Source organism: Delphinapterus leucas, chromosome 11, assembly GCF_059928025.1.
Source record: "Delphinapterus leucas isolate spDelLeu-1000000601 "Yukka" chromosome 11, BTC_Dleu_Yukka2, whole genome shotgun sequence".
In the NCBI taxonomy this organism is placed as follows: Eukaryota; Metazoa; Chordata; class Mammalia; order Artiodactyla; family Monodontidae; genus Delphinapterus; species Delphinapterus leucas.
Window position 1 is genome coordinate 10258378 of NC_143139.1, and position 24584 is coordinate 10282961.

A 24584-nucleotide genomic window follows, 5' to 3' on the forward strand; every position below is an offset into this window, starting at 1 on the left:
TTATAAGAGGAAAAGCCAGTCTTTAAAGTGGCCTTTAAGGGAGTTCTCTGGCGGGCCCAGTGGTTAGGATTCGGTGCTCTCATTGCCATGGGCCTGGGTTCAATCCCTGGTCTGGGAACTAAGGTCCCGCAAGCTGCAGGTGCAGCCAAAAAAAAAAAAAAAAACCAGAAGAAGAAGAAGTAGCCTTTTAAGGCCTTAAATGACCAGGCCCTTCTCATTACCTTTCTGACCTTAGCCTTTGCTTATGCCGTTTCAGCCTCTCTGACCTGTTCCATAATCACACAGGCTCGCCTTTCTTAGGGTCTTTGCACTGGCTGTTTCCTCTGCCTAGAATGTACTTCCTTCCCCCACAGGGCTGCCTTCAAGGCTTTGTTCCCTAAGAGGCCTCCCCTGACCATACCCGTCAAAGTTTCACACAACCCTCTCCATCCTGTACTCTCTAACGCTGCCCAATTTCTTATCCCGCTCTACTTTTTTAAAAATTTTATTTATTTATTTTTATATTTATTTTTGGCTGTGTTGGGTCTTCGTTTCTGTGCGAGGGCTTTTCTAGTTGCAGTGAGTGGGGGCTCCTCTTGGTTGCGGTCCATGGGCTTCTCATTGTGGTGGCCTCTCGTTGAGGAGCACGGGCTCTAGAGCGCAGGCTCAGTAGCGGTGGCTCATGGGCCCAGTTGCTCCGCGGCATGCGGGATCTTCCCGAACCGGGGCACGAACCCGTGTCCCCTGCATTAGCAGGCAGATTCTCAACCACTGCGCCACCAGGGAAGCCTCTCGCTCTACTTTTTAATTTTCCACAGCCTTTATTGCTTTCTAAAATATAACGTAACAAAGAATTGTTCACTCTCTCTATTCCCTACCCTACAACGGCAAGGGTCTTTGTCTGTTTTGTTCACTGATAAATCTAATCGCCCAGAACAGTGCTTGGCCTATGGCAAGGGCTCGGGAAATACCTGTGAAATGAATGAATGATGAGAAGGAATTCAGAAGGTGTTTAGCCAGAGGGCGAAGCCAAATATCACAAACAATAAGCACAGGCTAAAGCAGGGCGAAGGGGGAAGACTTAGAGGCGGAGTCAGCAAAAGGCCTGCGCGTGCGCTCTCCCAGAGGCCCACTCCTGACCGGGCACGGCTGGAGGCCCTGCGGCTGACTTCCTGCCGCAGGAGAGGGTCCCCCACCTCTTCCTGCCGCAGGAGAGGGTCCCCACTCCTCCCCACCCGCCCCTCCATCTCCTGGAAGAGACGCTGGGAGGCCAAGCCATCAAGGTGAAATGGGGGCTTTCCCGGGGAGGGGGGCGGGGAATGGCCCTGTTGGCAGGAGGAATGTTCTGACCTCAGATGATAGCTGCGTGGGGACCGTCCAGCAAATAAGGAAGATTTGTCTCTTAGGATGAGTTCCTGTTTTTGTTTTTTTGTTTTTTTGCGGTACGCGGGCCTTTCACCGTTGCGGCCTCTCCCTCTGTGGAGCACAGGCTCCGGACGCCTAGGCTCAGCGGCCATGGCTCACGGGCTCAGCCGCTCCGCGGCATGTGGCATCTTCCCGGACCGGGGCACGAACCCGTGTCCCCTGCATTGGCAGGCAGACTCTCAACCACTGTGCCACCAGGGAAGCCCCGGGTTTTTTAATTTTTATTTTTTTACTTATTTTTTTGGCTGTGTTGAGTCTTCGTTGCTGCGCGCGGTCTTTTCTCTAGTTGCAGCGAGCGGGGGCTACTCTTCGTTGCGGTGCTCGGGCTTCTCATTGCGGTGGCTTCTCTTGTTGTGGAGCACGGGCTCTAGGTGCGTGGGCTTCAGTAGTTGTGGCACGTGGGCTCAGTAGTTGTGGCTCGTGGGCTCTAGAGCACGGGCTCAGTAGTTGTGGCGCATGGGCTTAGTTGCTCCGTGGCATGTGGGATTTTCCCGGACCAGGGCTCGAACCCATGTCCCCTGCATTGGCAGGCGGATTCTTAACCACTGTGCCACCAGGGAAGCCCTGATTTCTGGTTTTTTGACTTGAGCAAGTTCATGAATGGTGGTGCTATTTAGACAGTCGAGGAAGATGGAGGGAGGAAAAGGTTTGGGGGGATGGAAGAGTCTGAACCAAGACTTTCTGTTCTGGGCATGTTGAGTCTGAGAAATCTGTGAATTACTTGTGTGGATACATCAAGCAGTTCGTTGGATCTGTGCGTCTGGAGCTTATAGATTTATTTCTGCCTTTTTGTACTTTTTTTATGTCCAACTTCCTGTTGGCATCGTAGATATACACCAAGCTGGATAGCACACAGGTGGACTGGCTATCCCTCTCCATCCTCATTTCCCAGCTTGCTTTCAGCAGTTGCAAGAATTGGGAAATACAATCATTCATTTATCCATCCCACAATCATACACTGAGCTTTTACTGGGAGCTGAGAGAACAAAAATGAATACTACTAAGTATCAGCTCTCAGGAAAATCACATTGAGTTGGTGAGACTTGCTGACAAATACTTGAGATTTATGCACTCTGAGATGTGCGTAACTTAAAGAATAAATTAATACTTCCACCTCCTGCCAGAAAGAGACCCTCAAAAGAGAATGGATCTTAGCGGTGCCTTATGAGACCTTACAAGTGGTTATTTCAAAGTTTTTATGTTTTTTGTCACAAAACATGCAGGACAAAACTCGAGGGACAGTTCAGAGTATGTCTGAGCAATGAACCCATTTCTTATTTCTGCATGCCTGAGGGTCACATTTTGAAAGGAGATGGGATGCATTAAAAAAATCAAGTCAGGAAAAGAGATGGGCTGGAAATGAACGCTTGGGAGTCACCGGGACATGGATGGTCAGAGAACCAGTGGGTGTGATCTGCATCGTCACAGATGGGCTCATCTTGGGAGAGTGTGCAGAATGATGTGATGCGGTAATAAGAGGACAGAGTATGTCATCCTCCCTTCCCCCACCTTGGAGAACGCCAACATTTAAGGGCTGGGCGGGAGACAGAAGCCAAGGAGGGAAGTAAGGAAGTGGTCAGAGGTGGGTGCACCTGGAGATTGACAGGTTACAGGTGCCAAAGGAGGAACTCAAGGGGGAAGGAGAGGTGTCAGTGTCAGCTGGTACAGAGGAGCATTCAACCCAGTGGGGACCAAAATGTGCCTGCTGGACTTTGTGGATGCAGATCAGTTTCAGAGGAAGTACCTGTCTATGAATGGAGCGAAGGAGACGAACATTCTGTGCGTGGAGTGACTTGTTAGGCAATTGGTGGGGGGAATGAGAGCCCTGACATGGTGCCTGGAAAGCCAGATGGGACTGAGGCAAGGTTTTCGTCTGTTCACATTGGAGCGTGAGAGTGAGCATGATTATGTGGTAGGAGGAAAGCGCCACGGAAGAGGGAGAGACTGAAGTCATAAGGACAGAGTAAAACAGACGGGAATTCCGAGGGAAGGGAGAGAACTGGCTCCCAGCACAAGTGACAGGATTCGCCTTGGCTGGCAGGTGGGACACCTCATCCTCGAGAGAGGCAAGGAGGCAAGGAAGGCGTACTCCACTGCGTACCAAGCTGCTTCTCCTAAGAATGAAACCGACTCCCCAAACCCTCCTTCCTCCACGGAGCCCTTGCAGATGCATCCAAGTGCTGAAGGATCCTCCGGATTCTTAGAGTGGCTGAGGCTCTGCTGGGCTCTGCCTCTGGTTTAGGAGACCCCGTTCATTTGTGGGTCTGCTCACACGGCAAATACCCTGCGTGAGTCCACAGCGTGGCAGCTCGGAAGAAAGGACTCTGGGAGTGGAGACAACATGATTACATACACGTATTATATGTTCAGAGGCACATATGCCGTGGGGTGGGGGGAGAGGGAATTGGATGAAGGTGGTCAAAAGGTAGAAACTTCCAGTTATAAGTAAGTCCTGGGGATGTCATGCACAACAGGATAAATATAATTCTCACTGATGTCTGTTACACAGGAGAGATGTTAAGAGAGTAAACCTGAAGTTTTCTCATCACAAGGAAAATATATATATTTTTATTTCTTCAACGTTGGTTCTTTTTTTTTTTTGGCTGTGCCACATGGCTTGTGGGATGTTCCCCGACCAGGGATTGAACCTGGGCCCCGGAGGTGAAAGCCCAGAGTCCTAACCACTAGGCCACCAGGGAGCTCCCATTTAACGTTGTTTCTATATAAGATGATGGATGTTCGCTAAACTTATTGTAATAATCATTTCATGATGTATGGAAGTCATTATGCTGTACATTTTAAAGTTCTACAGTGCTGTATATTAATTATATCTCACTGAAACCTGAAGAAAAAAGAGTCCATATTTTGTAGACATTATTTAAGGTGGGACAATGGTCCTGTGTTAGTACACCAGAACTTCTTTTAGCTCACTTTTTTTTTTTTTCGGTACGCGGGGCTCTCACTGCTGTGGCCTCTCCCGTTGCAGAGCACAGGCTCCGGACACGCAGGCTCAGCGGCCATGGCTCACGGGCCCAGCCGCTCCGCGGCATGTGGGATCTTCCCGGACCGGGGCACGAACCTGTGTCCCCTGCATCGGCAGGTGGACTCTCAACCACTGTGCCACCAGGGAAGCCCTCACTTTTAATCTATAGAGGGAGAGAAGACAGACAGGGCTGCTGCTGTGACAGGGAGCAAATAGGTTGCTGCTGGGTCTCCGTGCTGTTTCTGGAGTTGTAAGTTCATGGAGTTTGTTTATCTACATTCCAGGCAGTGGCATATGCCCTAGGGACATAGGGATTATATCACTGCCGCTGTGGCTGAGCCTCAGAATAAATGATACAGGGAAGAGGGAGCACCCACCCAGTACACTCACTTGTAGAGTCACATTCTGCCTCATTTCCTATCTTGCCAGACAAGGAAAACAGACATTGAACTGAGTGTTTAGTAGTATTTGGTCTTGGAGTTAAACTGCCTGTGTTCCAATTCTGGCTCAGTTGGGTACCATCTGTGTAGCCTGGAGCGTGTTAATGAACCTCTCTGAGCTGCTCCAGTTCATCTGTAAATGGGGAGAGATGACAGTGCCTGTGACTGCCTCATAGGACTGTGGTGTCTAATAAATAAGGTAATTCGTGTAATGAGTTTGCACAGTGAATGCTTAATAAATGTTAGCTATCAATAACTCTTATTTTTAAAAATTCAAATGGATCTACATTAAGAAGACTGAGTGTCTACTGTACACATACCCTTATGCTAGGGGGTGACGTGGGGACTCTAAATCACTAGGAAGAGGGGTGTAAATGGAGGGATCAGGGAAGAATTCAAAGACTCTTGAGCTGGGACTCGAGGGATGGGTAGAGGATGGATAGGGAGACGTGCGGGGGGATTCTAGGTGTGGGAACAGAGCAAGTAAAGGCGAGTAAAGTGGGGGACAGTGCAGGGGAACCAGCATTTATTCTCATTCTGCTGGAGGGTAAGGAACCCAAGAGAGAGGAAAAGGCATGTTATGAGAAGCGGCTGTGTGGGCCAGCTCATCAACTGACTTTTTTTTTTTTTTTTTTTTTTTTGCGGTACGCGGGCCTCTCACTGTTGTGGCCTCTCCCGTTGCGGAGCACAGGCTCCGGACGCGCAGGCTCAGCGGCCATGGCTCACGGGCCTAGCCGTTCCGCGGCATGTGGGATCTTCCCGGACCGGGGCACGAACCAGTGTCCCCTGCATCGGCAGGCGGACTCCCAACCACTGTGCCACCAGGAAAGTCCCCATGGATTGGTTCTTGATTCTGCATTTGTAGATACTGCTTGAGACTATCCCCTAATTCCTAGAGAATTCTGGTTGTTATAGAAACCAAATACTTCAAAGGAAAAACCTAAAGTTTGTCAAGGATATAAATTCAAAGGCAAAACCCATGGCACTCGACCAAATCAATACCCATCCACGTGGCATGCTATGAAGCTCTAATTACTGTGCTCAAGATCAATGTAACATTACTCAAGAGTGGAGAAGCCAAATGTAAATGAAGGAGGTCTTCCTTAAACAGGTGATGACCAACTCCCTGAGCTCAGCCAAGAGTCCCACGGTATTTATACACAATCACCCGACGGCCTGTAAGCGCTCACATAAGCAGGAAAGTGTAGAATTGTGGTGTGGTACATGCAGGACAAAATTTATGAGGCGGTGCTCACAGAACATACAAGGGACATTTTAAAAAGTTTTAAAATTTTATCAACATTTAAAAAATTGAAGTATAGTTGATTTACAGTGTTGTGTTAATTTCTGCTGTACAGCAAAGTGATTCAGTTATACATATATGTATTCTTTTTCATATTCTTTTCCATTATAGTTTATCATACGATATTGAATATAGTTCCCTGTGCTGTACAGTACGACCTTGTTGTTTATCCATCCTATATATAATCGCTTACATCTGCTAACTCCAGCCTCCCACTCCATTCCCTCCCCCAACCCCGTCCCCCTTGGCAACCACCAGTCTGTTCTCCATGTCAGTGATTCTGTTTCCGTTTTGTAGAAAGGTTCATTTGTGTCATATTTTAGATTCCACGTATAAGTGATATCATATTGTATTTGTCTTTCTCTTTCTGACTTACTTCACTTAGTAGGATAATCTCTAGTCGCATCCATGTTGCTGCAAATGGCAGTATTTCGTTCTTTTTTACGGCTGAGTAGTATTCCATTGTGTACATGTACACAATGAGTTACATACAAGAATACTAATGGCGCGGGAAGATGGTCTGTGGCGGAAGGCAGAGCATCCTTATACGTGCAGCTCCAGGGAGGCTGCCGCCTTGAGGCTGTGATTCCGAGCATTACACCTAGAGCACAGTTTGAATATTTGCTAATATCTCTACTGTTTACTGTTTTCAAACTTAATTATACAACAATCTAAAATACCGGCCATATGTTCTACTCCTCTAGGGAGAGGAAGAGAGGGATGGGGCCAGAGGGTCTTTTCATTGACCTCTATTTTAGGAAAGATACGGACAAGAAAGTGGGTTGGAGTTGGGAAAAAAGATTGCTTTAGGGACTTCCCTGGCGGTCCAGCGGTTGAGACTTTGCCTTCCAACGCAGGGGGTGTGGGTTCAATCCCTTGTCAGGAAGCTAAAATCCCACATACCTTGGGGCCAAAACACCAAAGCATAAAACAGAAGCAGTATTGTAACAAATTCATAAAAAGACTTTGAAAATGGTCCACATCAAAAAAAAAATCTTAAAAAAAAATAGATTGCTTCATTAGTCCATAGATTGGCAACTAGCAACCCTGGTCTCTGTTGTTCTAGTTTTCATGATTTAATCCAGAATGAGGATAAACAACTTATTTCCTTGGCTCCTGTCCCTCTCTTTTCTTAATTCACTGTTTGATGCCATCCCGTCAGTCACCTGTGTCCTCACTGTGGGGCAGGAGCCTGGAAGCCCTCCCTTTTCCACCTGATGATGCTCCACTGTTTGGGGTTTTTAGGGATAGACGAGAGCGAAGGAGCAGGAGACACTGGAAGAGAGGCAGCAAAGTGCTCCCGAGCCATTTGCATGGGCTCGGAAGTGAAAATGCAGAATTAAAACCTTTAAGATCCTCTGCAACCTGGCTTCAACCCATCTCTCCAGCTGTCTCTCACCTCTCACCTTCCCTAACTCTTGATTCCAGATGTACACACCTAGTCATCATCCCTTTGCAGAAAACCCTGGAGATTAGCTACCCCAAAGCCATTCTGAAAATCATTCTCCTCTGCTGCTCCCCACCATAGAGGCTGGAAAGCCAAACACACACACTTTCCCCATCTCCGTGGCAGGTACGGGTGGCTCCAAGTGTCAGTTCTGGTCCATTAGATGTAGGTGGAGATCTGCTAGGGCAACTTCTGGGAAAGCTTTTGTTTCCTCATAAAATGGGACAGATGCAGCTAATACAGCCTTTCCTTTGCTCCCCTTTTCCAACCCGGAACATGGATGAGATGGCAGGAGCTTGCAGCCATCTTGTAATCATGAGGGAAAGAGCAAGGCGAGTACAGAGACGTAAGCACTGAGCCACTGACCTATCTCTAGATGTCCTGCTCCATGAGAAAATAGAATTTTATTAGCTTAAGCTACTGCTGGTTTAGTTTTCTGTTACTTACAGCTTAATTCATTCTTAAATGATGGATGACCCTGAACTGAGTGCTGGGTATATAATGGAGAACAAAGCAGGTGCGGACCTCTTTCCTATCAAACATATTATCAAGTGTGAGAGATGGAAAAAAAAGGAAATGAGTAAGTCCAAACATTACAAATGTTGGGACTCTCAGCTCCTCATGTGCATGGGGGTCATGACAGCACCTCCCTCATAAAGTGTGCATGGAAGGCACCCAGCATGGCCTCTGACAGCAGTCAAGGCCGGTAGCCACTGTGATTTCCCAATGATCTTCAGAAAGGGGGAAGCCCATCCCCTAGAAGAGACCACTGTTTTGAAAGGTGGCCAGGAAAGGTGAAGACATAGCTCTCATTCCTCTTTAGCAAACCCCATGGAGAGCTGTTGACAGGGGTGGCCCTGCGCACCCTGGGAGGATGGCACGCCCTCCCAGTGCTGTGACCCACTGGCTCTCATCCTTACTGGCTCACCCAGGCACTTGGTTCCAGCTTAGCTACTTTCCCCACCGCCCCTCACAGCCTCGAGTCCCCTTTCCTTCTTTTCTGGCCAAGATGCATATTGATTCTTTCACTTCTATCCTCTTCAGTTAATGAAACTGGACACCAGCTTTTCTAACCTCATCTCATCATCCTGCATAAACCCTCTGGGCAGGTCTGCACGGTTATGCATCTGGGGTAGTGATTTTTCTTCTTGGTCTATCTTTGTGGTCCCTGGAACCCTTTGTGGCCCACAGCTGCAAACAGTTTCCTCAACTTCAGAGCGTGGAACCACTGTGACACGGTCACGGTAAGTGTCTGTGGTTTAGAGACGATCAAGCATGTGGTGCGTGTCCTCCTTCCCTGGGATCTTTGGGCTTCTATTCTGAAGGACTTTGGAACTGTAAACACAGGATTCCTACGACAGTAAACACCATCAATAGTATCTATACACCTGTGGAATCTTGGAAAGTAACTACACTTAGGAATCGTCTCAGCTGTTTAAGTCAAAGATCTTTATTTCCAGTTTCTTTTTAAAGAAAGTTCTTATAAGAATCAGAGATGAAAGATCACACGTAAATCACACTTCTTCCTCAATAACAAAAATACGGTTTCAATAATTTTTAAAAATCAGTTTTTAGGGATCCAGAGAGCTGGGAAAATGCTGCTGGGTTTTTCTGGTCTACCACGGAATTTTCTAAGTCATTTAGAAGGACGCATATGTATCGTGGGTGCCTTATTTCCCTCCACGAGAACAAGAGCCTCAGGATCTGGAACGTGCTTATTTCAGGAAATTGGCAGTGACTGATTGGCTCTGAAGGAAAGTCGGCCCTGCTGGAGCTGCACAGGGAACTTCATTTCCTCCTGGAGGAAGTGGGCACAGACGCAAGCATCCAGGGAGCTCTAGTTCAGCCAATTATTCATTGCTCTTCACCAGCCAGACCTCGTTGCGACGTCCGTAGGGCTTCATGGGAGGGTCATACCCAGTGCAGAAGTAGAAGTCACTCCGGCAGGTGGCTGTACCCTCCAGGGTGGCGCGCAGCTCGGCGGCATGAGCTACGTAGTCAGTTGCCTTGGCATAACCGCCAAACTGCCTGAGGACACAAAGCAAGTCACTGGTTCAGAAAGGACAGGGTCTCAGAGAGATGGGGGGACTTCAAAAGAGTCACTCACTACTCTTATTATGACAAGCATGCTCTAGTTGTTAAGACTTCAGATCTGCCCCTTCCTACAGGGGTGGACTGAATCTCACCGAGCGTGAGCCTCGTTTGTAAAACAGGGATATGTTTCCTTTTTCTTCCAATCGGTTATGAGCATTAACTACAATCACGGATGTAAAAAACTAACGCAGGGCCTGAACCACACTACGTTCGGCCCTCTGCATCGGGGGGTTCTGTACCCGCAGATTCAACCAACTGCAGATTGAAAATATTTTGGGGGAAAAAAACGTTCCAGAAAGTTCCAAAAAGCAAAACTTTAAATTTGCCACGTGCCATCAACTATTTACATAGCATTTACAGTAATAGGTATTATAAGTCATCTAGAGATGATTTAAAGTAGGTGGAAGGACGTATGTAGATTATACGCGAATACTACACCACTTTAGATAAGGGACTCCCGGCATCCTTGGATTTTGGTATCTGTGAGGGTCCTGGAACCAGTCTGGAACCAGTACTGTAGTCGGTACTATAGGCGAGCTTCCCTTCCCTTTCTGAAATTTCCTGAAGAGATGGGAGGCTGACTTTTCCCAAAGCCATGTCTTTACCCTTTTCTCTAGCTTCCCCTGCTGCCCCAGTCGCCTCTCTTCCTGTAGCCAGCTGGCGGGGAGGAGAACCAAGGGAGTTAAGGTGGAGCTGGAGCTCAAGTTTCTCCCACTGCAGAGCAGTTCTAAGGACAAGTAGCAGCTTTGCTAAAAAACAGAGCTACCTTGTGACCATCTAGAGGGGTGGGGTAGGGAGGGTGGGAGGGAGACTCAAGAGGGAGGAGATATGGGGATATATGTATATGTATAGGTGATTCACTTTGTTATACAGCAGAAACTAACACACCATTGTAAAGCAATTATACTCCAATAAAGATGTTAAAAAACAAACAAACAAAAGAAAACAGAGCTACCAAAGACAGGGCCCCTAGGCAAGCTTTAAGCATGCCTGCCCCAAATAAGGAAGTCACTTCAGGGCTTCCCTGGTGGCGCAGTGGTGGAGAGTCCGCCTGCTGATGCAGGGGACACGGGTGCGTGCCCGGTCCGGGAAGATCCCACATGCCCCGGAGTGGCTGGGCCCGTGAGCCATGGCCGCTGAGCCTGCGCGTCCGGAGCTTGTGCAAAAGAGAAATCACTTCTAATAGATCCCTTCTCCTGCTCAAATCAGGAAGGCCTTCTTTTTCTAGTAAGTAAAGATGATTTTTCCAAATCAGGCTTTTCTCTTGATGGCAGAAGGTGGAGATAGAGAAGCAATAAAGTTTGTCTTTTCACGACCGTTATTCTCTACGTCACCTGCCTTCGCTCCAAAATTCATCCTGTGACCTACCCTAAATATACCACTCTAAATCTGGGGCTGCGTTACAGCCTTTACTGGCGTCAGACACATCCCCATTTCTAACGAGCTTTATGACTCAAAGGTCTGAATCTGCACCAAGCCAAGATTCGGCCAAATGCACTATTTTGGGTGGGGTTCTCTGACTCACGCTTTGCTCTTTTATAAGTGGTTAGTCATGCTCGCTAAGCATTCAGCACATTGATGACAGGGTTACTGCTTTGAAAATACCCAGGATTTCATCTCTAAGGAGTTGGTTATTCTAATGTCTAGACAATAGCTACAGAACATGGACAGGGCTGAGACCAATTTGGGAGACAGGAGGCTTGGTCCTTCAAGTCTATTGAAGAAAGATGATAAGGCAGATGGAGAAAGGTGAGTTCTAGCTTCATTGAGGCTCAAATGAGATAAAACTGGATTAGGAGGCAGGGGATGAATATTAAGGAAGGACTGTGCTGACAATAAAAGCCTGTAAGACACTGGGCTTATTTTTGAAGAATGTCTATAGTTTGAGGACCACCTGTCTGAAGCGAATCAGATGCTGGGTGGGGTGGGGTGATCAGGTGTTAAATGCCTCTGCAGCCCCCTCTCACGCTGTGGCACTAAGCTGTTTTCTGTGTAAATCGATGGTGTTGGCTCTTTAAGCTACTGGTTTCTACAAACATCCAAAGGAGTGGTCCTCAAATACCTTCATTCATCAGTTGAGAGGCAAAATGGCTAGTTGTGTGCTCACATCCTACCTCTGCCACCGTCTAGCTCATGGTCTTGGGCAAATGCTTGCAGTTCTCTAACCTTCAGGTCCTTCATCTGTTCAGTAGGAATGAGGGCATCAATTTCAGAAGGCTGTTGTAAAGATCAAAAAAGAGAAAACGACGGCAAACTCCTCACTCAGCCTCCTGCCCATCACGTGGGAAACGCACAGCAAACAGTAGCTATTGTTGTTACTTTGCAATTTGCTCAGAACAGTCCTTCAGTTCCCTGGCCCCCGAGGTGAGAGACATAATGGTGATGTAAAGTAACTAGCAAGAGAGCTGAATGATGAAGAACTGGCTCAATTAACAACCTCATCTTCTCAATGAGGTCTCCTCTAAAAATGCTTTCAATCTTGTAACCCCACTCCCCTTCCCCATTCCTCCTTTCCCCTCCCTTCTTTCTTTCCTCCCTCCCTCCCTTCCTCCCTTCCTTCCTTCTTTCCTCCCTCCCTCCCTTCCTTCCTTCTTTCCTCCCTTCCTCCCTCCCTCCCTTCTTTCTTTCCTCCCTCCCTTCCTTCCTTCTTTCCTCCCTCCGTCCTTTCCTATCCTTTTCTTTCTTCAGAACTTCTCACCTTCTAACATACTATATAAAAGTTATTCATCGTTTATGGTCTTGAGGCCCCTGGTAGAATACAGGCCCCGTGAGGGCAGGGATCTTTGTCACTCTTTGGCCACTGGTGTATCCTGGGCACCTAGCACATATTAGACCTCTTGGCTAAATGAACCGTCTGGAGAAATGACGGAAGTCGCTGTCTTCATGTTGATAGGCGTAAGGATGAGGGCAAAGTCTGTTGGCCTCCATCTTCACTCATTCACAGAATAAAATCTGAAGCACCTACTAAGGGCACAGTGGTGGGGATTCAAACAAAGTGGATGGACTGGGGCCGTGCTGGAAAGGGCCTTGAAGGGCACGCTAAGGACTCTGAGCCTGACCTTAGATGCAAAGATGGACTCAGGAAGGGGTTTTAAAGTTAAGGGACTGCCGTGATCGGACTGTATTTTGGAGAGACCCCTCTGGGGTTGGGGGGTGGAGGGATGAGGGGAAGGGAGTCACGGGAGGCCAGGAACAGCTGCCGGAGAGATGACGAAGGCCTGGACAAAGGCCAATGTGGGAGGTGAGCGTGGGGCAGGGAGAGGCCAGGGCGGGGGTGGGGTGGAGAGAGTCAAGGATTCTCCAGGGCTTCCAGTTAAGTCTCTGAATGGAAACTGACACCGCCAACCAGAAGAGGGAATCGGGGCGGGTGGGTTTTTCATCTGGTTTGGGGCATATTTCTATGAAGGTGCCTCGATGAAACGAATTCGTGCAACAATTATTGAGCCCCTAAGTGTGTGCTGGGCACTGCGAAATCTCCCTAGACTTGGGCAGGAACTGGAGTCAGAGATACGACCGGGGAAAGAGACGGGTCTAGCGACAGAAACTTAGGCGTCACCTGTGAGTAGGTGCCGGCTCTGGTCACAGCGAAGAGGGCGATGGGGCCCAGGTGGTGAGCGTACAGAAAGTCGGCAGGCTGTTCTCAGAGATCCTAGTCCCCCGCAGCTGGAGGAGGATGAAGACTCGCAAAGGCCGCTGAGAAGGACCCGCCTGAGTCCAAGGAGACCCGTCAGAGAGTGAGGCGGAGAACGTCATCGTTCAGGGATTCTTAAATCCATGACCAGAAAAAAGAAAAAGAAACCCTTGACTTTTTCTATTTTTTCCCAGGCTGACTAAGATGCTTATAATGGGATGAAAATGTCCCTATTGCCTCATCAAGGAGGCATTCTACTGGGAAACGAGCAAAGCTGGATGAGCTGCGGAACAGATCCGCGTGTGCTCCCCGCTGCCAGTCTAACCAGCTGACCCGAACCCCCATCACAGAACCGCACAAACAAGCCAGAAAGCCAAACCCTCCCAGGCGCAGAGCCCTAAGATGTGAAGGAGGCCCAGCTCTGGCTGCCTCGTTCCCCAGGGCTCAGCTTCCACGCAGTACTTGGAGGATAACCACGCTGCACCCCCAGCTCTCCAAGTCCACGGGCACATCTGAGTGTGAGTTAAGGAATGCTCGTAAAGTGCTCTGAGCTTCTCAAAGGAAAGAAACAGGACATCTGTACATCATTTCTGCGAGCCTGTTAACCAGTGTCTAAGTCTCCCTCTTCAAAGCCGCTCACCACCAGGGCTCTGTAGTCAGAGCTCAGAATTCCCAAGAATTTGGTTACCATGGGGACCGAGGAAGGACACACATGCCCTGGATTCCAGAAATACAAAAGGAACTGTCTATGTCATGAAGAACCTAGGGGTAAGACAGGAATAAAGACACAGACCTACTAGAGAATGGACTTGAGGATATGGGGAGGGGGAAGGGTGAGCTGGGACAAAGTGAGAGAGTGGCGTGGACATATATACACTACCAAATGTAAAATAGACAGCTAGTGGGGAGCAGACGCATAGCACAGGGAGATCAGCTCGGTGCTTTGTGACCACCTAGAGGGGTGGGATAGGGAGGGTGGGAGGGAGACGCAAGAGGAAGGAGATACGGGAACATACGTGTATGTATAACTGATTCACTTTGTTATAAAGCAGAAACTAACCACTGTAAAGCAATTATACTCCAATAAACATGAAAAAAAAAAGGAACTGTCTAAACAGGTCTGGAAGAGTTGGGGTGTGGGGGGGATGATGCAGGTGTCATTGAGGCGGGTTAACAGACGGAGACTTTGGTCCGAAAAATCAGAACGTGTTATCTTTCAGGGAGTGATTGGAGCAGGCAGGCAGCGAGGAAGAGGAGAGATGGAATGACTCTGAGCCTGACCATCCGACGTGGCCTAGAACCTTCACAATCAACAGGTCAGCACAGATCTGTGGAGAGTCTGCCACGCACATGGCCCTGTGCTAAGAAGAAGCATAAGCCGAAGAGCTGATAATTCCACATCAACAGGAAAGAAGCTTAACGCCGTGTGGCATTTCATTCAGTCAGATTGAACCAGGCTTATCGAGTTGAGCATCGCTCAAGCGGGAAGCACACGCTCTCGAGAGCATAGAGCCGTAAAGACGACGGGGAAGACTGTCTACCCGGGCGAGGTCTCACTGTAGTGGCCAGGACAGAGACACACATAAAGATTAGGCAGGGCAGGAGAAAACACCAGAACGGAGGTACACACAGAACGCTCTGGGGGCAGGGAACAGGGACGGATTGGTTCTGACTTAGAACATGAAGGGGAGGATGCTACGGACGTGATATCAAGCTGCTATCTATCTCTTGAGCATCTCTTCTGATGGCGGCAATGAACAACATGACAAAAATTCCTGCCCTCACAGAGCTTCCAATGAGCAGAGGCTGGGGAAGGGCTGAGAGGAGCTGGGCGAGTGAGTGAAGGTCTGGGAGTGGATATCGTATGTGTGTGTGTTTGAGGCAGGGCTTGGGAGGTGTGGGTGGGATGCTCTGAGGCTAGGCGGACCCCTGGAGTGGGGCTGTGTTGTGGAGGACAGTACACACCACAACAAGGCATTTTACTAGGCTTCACTGCCCGGCCAAACATTTGGGGACCCAACCCAAAGTCCACCCATCTCCCTTCTTATTTTATTACTAGCTTGGCCTTGGTCCCAAACCTCAGATGTGCCTCGGGCAGAGCCCAACAGCAGGGGGAAGTAGTGCGGTCGGTCCTGTGCTTTAGGGCTGGCGGAGACAAAAGGACCTCTCAGCAGAGGCAGAGCTGGAGGGACGAGAAACGCTAAGGAGGCCTCGGCAACGGTTCAGGCAAGAGGTGATGAGGGCCGTGGCCGTGCGGATCGAGGGGAAGGCACAGCCAGGAGGTGACCAGGACTCGGCCAACACTGAAGTTGAAGACGAAGGAGTCAGGATGAATGTGAACGGGATGCGTAGGATGGAGGGGCCTCTGGGAAGACAGAACACTGGGGGTCAGATGTGGGAAGGAATATGAGTTCCATTCGGACATGCTGATTTGGGAGCCGCCCGAGGAGGTTTACACGGGGATGCTACCCAGGGAGCTTGGGATAAAAGGCAGCAGCACTACCGTGTTGATTTGGGTTCACCCACCTGGAAATAGTGACTGAAGCCCCTTCCAAGTACTAGACTAAAGGGACAACTGAGCAGCTGTGGGGGGAGTGAACGGTGATGGATTAGGTTTTAGTTACAGAATCTTATCACTGGCGGGGCGCTCAGAGGGGAAGGGGCTTAAATAGCAGAGGTACCCAATAAACGTTTGTCAAATGCAGCCAAACTTGCCACTTGGGACAAACGTTGCGTGCAGAATTGTCGCACATCCGTTCAGGTGGTATCAGAATTCCTCCAGGGCTAGGGCTTCAGTGCCTCATTATCAGTCCATTTTACTCTGAGGCAGATTATGCCGGAATTATGTATTTATTTTATTCTACTTTTCGTTTTGGTTGTGCCGCATGGCATGTGGGATCTTAGTTCCCCGACCAGGGATCAAACGTGAGCCCCCTGCATGGGAAGTGTGGAGTCTTAACCACTGGACTGCCAGGGAAGTCCCGAATGTATTTATTTATTTTAATTTTTTTTAGATGTTGGGGGTAGGAGTTTATTAATTAATTTTTGCTGTGTTGGGTCTTCGTTTCTGTGCGAGGGCTTTCTCTAGTTGTGGCAAGCGGGGACCACTCTTCATCGCGGTGCACGGGCCTCTCACTATCGCGGCCTCTCTTGTTGCGGAGCACGGGCTCCAGACGCGCAGGCTCAGTAGTTGTGGCTCACGGGCCTAGTTGCTCCGCGGCATGTGGGATCCTCCCAGACCAGGGCTCGAACCCGTGTCCCCTGCATTAGCAGGCAGATTCTCAACCACTGCGCCACCAGGGAAGCCCCCGAATGTATTTATTTTTGAGTAGAAAGAGGCTTCCCTATAATTTCAGTTCAGATACCACTTCTTATCTCTGGAACGACGCTGTCCTGAAATATCTCGAGGCACTTGCTTTTTGTCTGTTTTCCCCACTACAGTGTTTCTCCCACCTCAAGGGGCAGACGCTTTGCTCGTTCCCTGCTATATTTTCAGCACCTAAAACGCTTCCTGGCACAGAGTAAGTGAATGATGAAGATGTGATTTTTCTGAATGAATGAATGCGTAAATGGCCTCGCCTTTGTCTTCACATTGAGTCTGAGGAATGGTAAGACGTTTAAGGGAGCTGGATGGAGGTCAGGTAGGAGAGTTACTGATGGAAGGGTGGCAGCTGCAGCTATCGGGAGGGGCCGAGATCTTGAGGGAGGAGAGCAGGAGGCAAGGTCCAAGACTTTCATTCATTTACTTATTCACCAACTTTTCTGTTTTTAATTAAAAAAATATTTTTAAAGAGCCCTCAAATCCCCCTTTTTGTTTTGTTTTATTTTATTTTTACTTCTTTTGGCCACGTGGCTCAGGGAATCTTAGTTCCCAGATGAGGGATTGAACCCGCGCCCTCGGCAGTGAAAGCGCAGAGTCCCAATCACTGGATTGCCAGGGAATTCCCCTTATTCACCAACTTTTGTTTGTTTGTTTGTTTTGCGGTCCTCTCACTGTTGTGGCCTCTCCCCTTGCGGAGCACAGGCTCCGGACGCGCAGGCTCAGCGGCCATGGATTACGGGCCCAGCTGCTCCACGGCATGTGGGATCTTCCCGGACCGGGGCACGAACCCGTGTCCCCTGCATCGGCAGGCGGACTCTCAACCACTGCGCCACCAGGGAAGCCCTGGGGCGCTACTCTTACCCCCATCTCACGGATAAGGACACTGAGTCACACAGAGGCTCGGTGAGATGCCAAAGGTCCTCTGGCCATTAAGCGGTAGAGCTGAGCTTGGAGCACAGGTCACCCCGACAATGAACTCCTTGTTTCCAACTCTTTCCTTTATACCCAGACATTTCATTAAGATCATGAAAGTCCTGTTAACACCATCGAACCTCTCCTGCTGTTGGTCTCTGTTGAATTGCACTGAGGAGGCTGAGCTCTAACCTAAGTGGCCTTTCTAGAGCACAGAGGGAGGACAGTGGTCTGGAATGAGGCCACTCATCGAAGTGTGAGGACAACTCTGTTGCCTCTTGTGAATACTGAAAAAACTCTGATCACGTTAATTTTTCATAGCCTTCTATTCATTTAAACAGTATTGGTAATACTGTTTAAATTATTATCCGGAGTACTTTGGTAAAGTACTTTGGACATCCCTTCACAAGGTCATAAAAAAGGAAGACTGAGTTAAGGATGCACTGTGTATTTGAAACAGTACTTGTGCCTTCTATTATGTCATCAACTCTGCCTTCCACAGGAAGGTACTTTTAAACGCACACTTGACTGTGCAGTGACACCTAGTGGCTAGTTGAGGAATGAACAGATGCTAATTTAGGAGCGGATGCTAACAGGTTAAAAAAATTTCATTGAGCCAGGCTAGATGCCGTCTTTGTCACTCTCCTCTCTGTTTAGGTTGCGGTAAAGGAAACTTCGACAGACCTGGCTTGAATAGTAGCTTTTAAAGAGATTCCCTTTTGCACTATAAGGAACCAGGGTTCCTTGGAGAAATGGCTAATTCCAGCTCTAGAGCAAGAAATGTCAGGATGCACTTGAAATATCCTGTCCTACCAGAAACCAAGGAAGTTACTGAAGATTACCAGGGTCGTGTCAAAAGGACCAAGAAAGCAACTTGAAGAGGTTCCCACTGGCCAAAGATGGGACAGTTTGAGCATCAGTGAGAATAATAACCGCAAAGAACTGAAACACATCAATTATGTTTGAATTCATATGTTTATATTGGTACTCAAAAACCAGAGATCAACACTGCCTCCCCTTTGGAGGATGTTAAGAAATGAAATCATTATTCTGAAAACTGATAAAGAGAAGGCATCAAGCTAAAGAGAAGGTATCTGGCCTTTTTTCTGCAACTCTATCTCAGGGAAACCAAATAGTGGATGAAGGGAAGTTTCTCTTTACCAAAGTACTCTGGCTAATAAATGAAGAAGGAAAAACAGAGAATATTATCATTTGACAACCTCTAAGGAAACACGGCATCTGGGAAATGGTGATCTAAGGTCACTAATATCACAAAAACAGAGGCAAGCATGAGCCCCTGATGGAGATACACAACACCATCTTTGAAATATCCTTGCCCCAAACTCAAACTTGAATCTGATTATGCCTCTAGTTCTGACTACTAATTTCAGGCAGTACAGGGACAGAGAAACATGTTAAAATGCCACAGTAAGGAAACCAGCAAAATTCAGACTGTGGGAAACACTAGGATAAATGATCCATAAACGGCAAGGAAAAATGAAAACGTGTGGTGGTGAGAAAATCAACAGATAAATAAAAGCTTAAAAGATGTACCAACCAATTGCAATGGATGCATCTTATTTGGAGCCAGATTCAAACAAACTGTAGGAACAAATTATGAGCTAGTAGGAGAAAACTGAACACTGGATATTTAAAATTATTATAACAGTAATGAATTGTTAAAATTTTAGGAATAATAAGATATTGTTTTTCTATCTTTAAAAAGTCTTCAGTAGTCACAATAAAATATTTATGAATGAAATAATATAATGCCTGGAATTTGCCTAAAAATAATTTAGGGTCGGGACCAGGTTGAAATTGTGAGGATACACATGACACAAAATTGGCCTTGAGTTAATTATCATTTAAGATGAGTGATGGGTACGTAGGGTTTCATTTTCTTATTCTATCTTTCTATAACTTTGAAGATTTCCCTACTAAAAAGTTAAAAGGCAAAAGAAAAAAATGGGACCAAGTTATTATCCTGGGTTTGGAAAAAGAAATTGATTAGAAACTAGTCCGTTCTGCTTGAAGTCTTATGTGACCTGATTTAATCATGTCAACCTCATTTCTTATGAAATAAGAAGGGGCAAAGAGAAAGAATTACTGAAACCTACTACAGGTCATAAACATTAAGCAGTTTATAAATAGCATCTCAGTAAATACTGAAAGATAGTCTCTAACAATAATACTATGAGGTAGATTATATTATCAGCACTTACAAGATGGGAAAACCAAGTCTTTTAGAGGCTGAGTAACTCCCCAAGCATCATCCAGGATTCAAACTAAAACATACTTGTTCATCGTGTTACACCAGGCTGCCTCCCAAGACGCAGGAAAGAGGATGGAGAGGATAGAGTGGGAACTAGGATGAGACAGCTGAGATGCCTGGGGCTCAAGATTTAAGGAGGTGCTCACTCTCAGCTCCAACCCTGTACACACTTGGACAACTGTGAGACTGAGTGTCTCCTTAAATTTTGCACAACAGGTGCGCCCGCTTCCTCACCCTAGTCCCAGCCCTGGGTAAAGATAGTCTAGGTATTCTTTAAATAGAGTTTGCTTTCTCTGCAGCCTCTGCAGTGAAGGCTGGAAAGTCTGAATGAGGGCTGGAGCAGAAGAGGTGGAGGCTCCTGTCACACAGGAGGATTTTAACAACTGGGGAGTCACTGATTATCTAGAAGAGACCTGGCTTCTGAAGGGAGGTTGAGGCCTAAAGAATAAAATCATGCAACCACTTGCACCTGCTATTCTCTAAAATCAAGGGAACTGGACCCCAAGTAAAGCCCTGGAAACAGAACTAGAATAATAGGAGGCACATGTGCTCTGCTGAAAGGCCCACAGACCATGAATAACTAAGGCGGTAGCAGTCCGGCTCTGGCAAACGCTCCCTGCCCTTCTGGCATTCAAGGGGAGTGTGGGGTAAAAACGAAGTATCTCTAGCCCTTTATGCTCCCCAGATATTCATGACCCCAAACTACAGATTGACTTAGATATTCTCTGAATCTCCCAGAACCCTGCTGTGGCTAATGTAGATGTTCAGCTTAAGCTGAGGGGATATTCTCTATATCCAAATCAGTTTGGCAACTGGCAAAGGCATTTACTTAGATACAGTGCAAATGTTTGTGTGCTGTAGGCTGAAGAAATTCAAGAAGAAAGTCAGTACTCAGTATTTCTTAATTCATCAATAATATGAATTTAGAAAGAGAAATTAAGAAATAATCCCGGGCTTCCCTGGTGGCGCAGTGGTTGAGAGTCCGCTTGCCGATGCAGGGGACATGGGTTCGTGCCCTGGTCCGGGAAGATCCCACATGCCGCGGAGTGGCTGGGCCCATGGGCCATGGCCGCTGAGCCTGCGCGTCCGCAACGGGAGAGGCCACAACAGTGAGAGGCCCGCGTACCGCAAAAAAAGGAAAAAAAAAAAAAAAAGAAGAAATAATCCCATTTAAAATTGCATCAGAAAGAACAAAATACCTAGGAATAAATTTAACCAAGGAGGTGAAAGATTTTTACACCGAAAACTATTAAGACATTAATGGAAAATCTGGAGAAGACACAAATAAATGGAAAGATATTCCATGCTCATGGATTAGAAGAATTAATATTGTTCAAACCTTCATATTACCCAAAGCAATCTACAGATTTAATGCAATCCTTATTAAAATTTCAATGGAATTTTTTACAGAAATAGAAAAACAATGTTAAACTTTGTATGGAACCACAAAAGACCCTGAATAGCCAAAGAAATCTGGAGAAAGAAGAAGAAAGCTGAAGGCATCACATTTCCTGATTTCAAACTATATTACAAAGCTATCATAATCAAAAGAGTATGGTATTGGCATAAAAACAGATACAAAGCTCAATGGAACAGATCAGAGAGTCCAGAAATAAACCCAGGCATACACGGTCAACTAATTTACAACAAAGAAGCCAAGAATGTACCATAGGGAAAGGACAGTCTCTTCAATAGATGGTGTTGGGAAAACTGGACAGCCACATGCAAAAGATTGAAACTGGACTACTATCTTACACCATACACAAAAATCAACTCAAAATGGATGAAAGACTTGAACATAAGACCTGAAACTGTAAAATTCCTAGAAGAAACCATAGAGGGTAACCTCCCTGACATCGGTCTTGGCAATGATTTTTTTTTTTTGTATTTGACTCTGAAAACACAGGCAACAGAAGCAAAAATAAACAAGTGGGACTACATCAAGCTAAAAACCATCTGCACAGAAAAAATAAACCATCCACAAAATAAAAAGGCAACATATTAAATGGGAGAAATTATTTGCAAATCGTATATATGTAATGGGTTAATATCCAAAATATATAAAAAACTAATATAACTCGAGAGTAAAAAAACCCCAAACAATCAGATTAAAAAGTGGGCAGAGGATCTGAATAGACATTTTTCCAAAAAAGATATACAGATGGCCAAGAGGTACATGAAAAGGTGCTCAACATCACTAATCACCAGGGAAATGAAAATCGAAGCCACATGAGATGTCACCTCACACTTGTTAGAATGGCTATTATGAAAAAGACAAGAAGTGACAAGTACTGGCAAGGATGAGGAGAAAACGGAATCCTTATGCACTGCTGGTGGGAATGTATATTGGTGCAGCCACTATGGAAAACAGTACGGAAGTTCCTCACAAAATTAAAAATAGAACTACCATATGATCTAGCAATTCCACTTATGAGTATATATCTGAAGGAAATGAAATCACTAGCTTGAAGAGGTATCAGCACCCCTACGTTCACTGCAGCTTTATTTACCATAGCCAAGGTGTAGAAATGACGTAAGGGTCCATAGACAGATGAATGGATAAAGAAGATGTGGTACATACATACAATGGAATATCATTTAGCCATAAAAAGAAGGAAATCTTGCCATTTGCAGCAACATGGCTGGACTGTGAAAGCATCATGCTAAATGAAATAAGTCAGAGAAAGGGAAATACTGTATAATCTCACTCATATGTGGAACTAAAAAAAACAACAACTGAACTCACAGATACAGAGAACAGATTGGTGATTGCCGGAGGGTGGGGAGGTGGAGAGTGGGAGATCTAGCTAAAGGTGGTCAAAAGGTAGAAACATCCAGCTATAAGATAAATTAGTTCTGGGGATGTAATGTACAGCAGTGACCACGGTTAACAATATTGTACATTGTATCATATATTTGAAAGTTACTAAGAGAGTGGATCTTAAAATTTCTCATGGGGACCTCCCTGGTAGCGCAATGGTTAAGAATCCACCTGCCAATGCAGGGGACACGGGTTCGAGCCCTGGTCCGGGAAGATCCCACATGCCGGGGAGCAACTAAGCCCGTGCGCCACAACTACTGAGCCTGTGCTCTAGAGCCCATGCTCCGCAACAAGAGAACCACCGCAATGAGAAGCCCGCACATCGCAACGAAGAGTAGCCCCTGCTCATCGCAACTAGAGGAAGCCCGCGTGCAGCAATGAAGACCTAATGCAGCCAAATAAATAAATAAATTTGTAAAAAAGAAAAATTTCTCATCTCAGGAAAAAAATGTGTAACTTTGTTTAATGAACGATGTTAACTAAATGGTGGTAATCATTTCATAAGATAAACATATATCAAAGCATTATGTTGTATTTTAAACTAATGCAATATTATATGTCAATTCCATCTCAAAACTGGAGAAAGAAAATGCAAATGCTCACCGCAGATGAATCAAGTGCTACCCTATGCCTAAAGAACAGTTTCCTTACGTGGAATAGACAGTGATGCCTTCCCTGTCTTCGATCTTAATGCTGTCATCGCTGGGAGCTGGTGGGTCGCTTTGAAACTCATTTGGAATCCGGAACCAGACTTTTAATTTCTTCTGTAGGGACCCATCAGCACTGGGGAATACGGCAAAGGAAATAGGAACTGTCATCCCCATCCCGATTCCTGAAAACACAAAACCCCACAGATGGATGTGGGTGTTAGAGACAGAACCTGCTCAGGCCCATGGACCATCTGCTGGTCTCATTCTTCTTCCAAGACAATATTTGTTGTTCTTGAAATTCATAATAAGTATTTCAGGCATTAAAACATATCATCAGACACAGACAAAATGCCTCTTGTTTGTATATATTGGAGGTAAGAGCATAGTGATTCAACTCGTCTGGAAAAAATTATTTGGTAATATATATTTAAGACTGTAAATATATCAGTATCTAATTACTTCCTATCTAATTGTTGATTTTAATGAAATAATCCAAGATACGGAAAAGGCTATAGGTAATAGGATTTTCCTTGCAGCAGAATTTATAATTGTGAAAAATTGGGATTCATATAAATGTTCAAAATAGGAATATGTCTAAGTAAGTGATAGGCACACGATGCAATTTGATTTATCTATTAATAGTTATGCTTAGGACTATTTAGCTACAGTGTAAAATAATTATGAAATATGTGACAGAAACAGGATGTATTGCACAAACACTATGATTCCATTTTAAAAACCTATTAAAAAGCCCTAAAAAATACATTTGAAGACAACAATGATTATATTAGAAAAGATGGATTAGGGGTGCTGTTTTGTTATTTTCAAAATTTTTTAATGAGTTTATAATTTTTACACATATTTTCTTCTAAAGAAAATGTTATGACAGTGCTAAGAAGGAAAAGATTTCTTCTTGACCTCCTACTGGTCAACTTATGTCCAAAGCCTGATTACTTTGGTCCTAGTAAATGTTACTAAGGTTAATACTAGTTTCTAACTTTCTCAATTATCAACTTGAGATATATCCTAAAAATTCAACACATTGTCTCTTTTTTTCACCTTGTGTTCTGACCCATTTTGGGTTTGCACTGATTCCAAAGTGCAGGACAAATTAGAGACCTAAAGAGTTAAATTCGTATTTAAATATGGTTTACATGCTAATAGGCACACTGAAACTTCAGGCCTCTCATTTTAAAAACGGGGAGGCAGCCAGCATAGACTGCCAAGTCTTTTTCTTTCTTTATTTGTTTGTTTGTTTATTAGTTTTAGGCCATGCCACACGGCTTGTAGGATCTTAGTTCCCCG

General features: G+C 46.1%; 1 protein-coding gene across 2 annotated transcripts in view; it reads right to left on the minus strand.

Annotated features, from left to right (window-relative positions):
- Nucleotides 1-3604: 3604 nt before the first annotated feature.
- Nucleotides 3605-24584, minus strand: part of HEBP1 (heme binding protein 1) — a 30874-nt gene continuing 9894 nt past the window's right edge. The window contains exons 3-4 of one of the 2 annotated variants that reach the window (XM_022577634.2): nt 23281-23461; nt 3605-9605 (exon numbers count right to left, since the gene is read on the minus strand). In XM_022577634.2, coding sequence (XP_022433342.1) covers nt 9428-9605; nt 23281-23461 — 359 coding nt within the window. In that variant the 3' untranslated portion in view covers nt 3605-9427. Of the gene's footprint in view, nt 9606-10476; nt 15668-23280; nt 23462-24584 lie in introns of those variants that run through there. The other variant, XM_089920339.1, reaches the window with a different exon arrangement.